The following is a 1,561-nucleotide window of genomic DNA, read 5'->3' as shown; positions in this document are numbered from 1 at the left end:
TGCTTGTGGTGTGAACTGTCTTTTTTGTGGTGTGGCATGATTGTGTTATTGGGTTTGTTTCTTTTGAAGGTTAAGTGATGTGTTGTGAGTGAGGACATATTTTACCTCAGAATACACTAGGTCCCATATTCAACTGAAAATTCCAACTGTCTTGTGGGGGGGGGGAGTTTGAGGTGTGGAATGGAGTGAAGTCCAATCAGCTTCCATATGCAAATGACCTTGAAACGCTGGCCCAATCAGAAAAGAGTGGACTGAAGCGGCCCAGCCATAGAAGCCCTGTCCCTGCACTCAGTCTACAGATGGTCCTCACCTGTCAGAGGCCCAGAGCAGACTGAGCCATTGACGTGGGTGGGACTACACAAAGCAGCCAGTCAACCCAGCCAGTGTCTTCTGACTGACTGTTCAAGCTTCCAAACACTGTTGGTGTGCATTTGGAATGTTGGGCCCCACTATGCCTTTATATATAAGGGAGAGATGATCAACCACTCCTCCTGGTTGAGCTGGCTCTCTACCCAAATGACCCCAGTCTCACAGATCAGGGCAGTCAGGGCTTTCTCCTGCTCCACCAAGCATTCGAGCATGACACAGGTGGAATTCCAGTGAGTGCTCACATCACCCAGCAGGCAGTGCTCTGGCACACCTGTCAGCATCTGCTTCTCATGCAGCAGATAGGTGTCCTTCACACTGCAAGAGAAGTGACTCACAATGCACTGAAATGTCTGGAAGATAGGCCAGAACTCACAGGTGTCAGTGTCCACTCTGAGAATCTCTACAGAACCCATGCTCAAGGAATCCTTACCCATGATGTGGAGAAGGGGGGGGCTGCACAGTAAAAGTGTGTCAGGCCTAATCGCTTGGCTGCTGCCTTCATGTTCAAGCCACCATCAGTCACCATGTAGCCCATGGTAAGGTCCCTGCCTACCCATGCCACTGTCTCTCAATGGTGGCAATGTTGTCCATCATGTGCGGCCTGTCAAGTTTTGCATAGTGGAATGGCAGTCCCTGGGAATATGCTCAGTGCTCTGGGACTGAAATGACAGCCCCCAAAGGAGAATTATGGTCACTAGGAAGAGAATCAGTGTTCTTGGACTGAAATGACAGGTCACAGAATGGAATGACAGTCCCTGGGATTAGGAGACATGTTGTGGGACTGGAATGACAGCCCCTGGGAGTTGCAGAAGTGTTCTAGGAGTATCATTACACTCTGAGGGCTGTCATTCTAGTCCCAGAGCACTGAGCATATTCCCAGGGACTGAATAGACATTTTATTAACTTTTTTTCAATGTAAATATTTAAACAACTATACAAAGAAATAGAGTTGGATTACAAATTCAAACAGGCAGTCCTTTACAATACTTTTGATAGCAGAAAAGGTTCAGAGTTGAATATTTTTTATCAAACAAGTCATAAAGCTATACTATTATTGGGCCCAAAGACCTTGTGGCGGAACGGGCCCGCATCAGCTGGCAGACCCCGCTCTGCCCACCCCTCCTTTGCCTGACCTGGCACCTGAAGGGGCAGTTTTTCACCACTGCCTCCAGGTATTGCTGCCACCACTGTC

The 1,561-nt window shown here is 48.4% G+C and overlaps 1 protein-coding gene across 1 annotated transcript in view; it reads right to left on the bottom strand.

The window, feature by feature from the left end:
- Positions 1 to 782, bottom strand: part of LOC107116298 (NXPE family member 4-like) — a 39,348-nt gene extending 38,566 nt beyond the window's left edge. The window contains 1 exon segment of the mRNA XM_015418199.1: positions 513 to 782. Coding sequence (XP_015273685.1) covers positions 513 to 782 — 270 coding nt within the window.
- Between the last annotated feature and the right edge of the window lie 779 nt (positions 783 to 1,561).

Source organism: Gekko japonicus, unplaced genomic scaffold, assembly GCF_001447785.1.
Source record: "Gekko japonicus isolate JY-2015 unplaced genomic scaffold, Gekko_japonicus_V1.1 scaffold2494, whole genome shotgun sequence".
Taxonomy (NCBI): domain Eukaryota; kingdom Metazoa; phylum Chordata; class Lepidosauria; order Squamata; family Gekkonidae; genus Gekko; species Gekko japonicus.
This window is presented reverse-complemented; position numbering and strand designations above follow the sequence as displayed.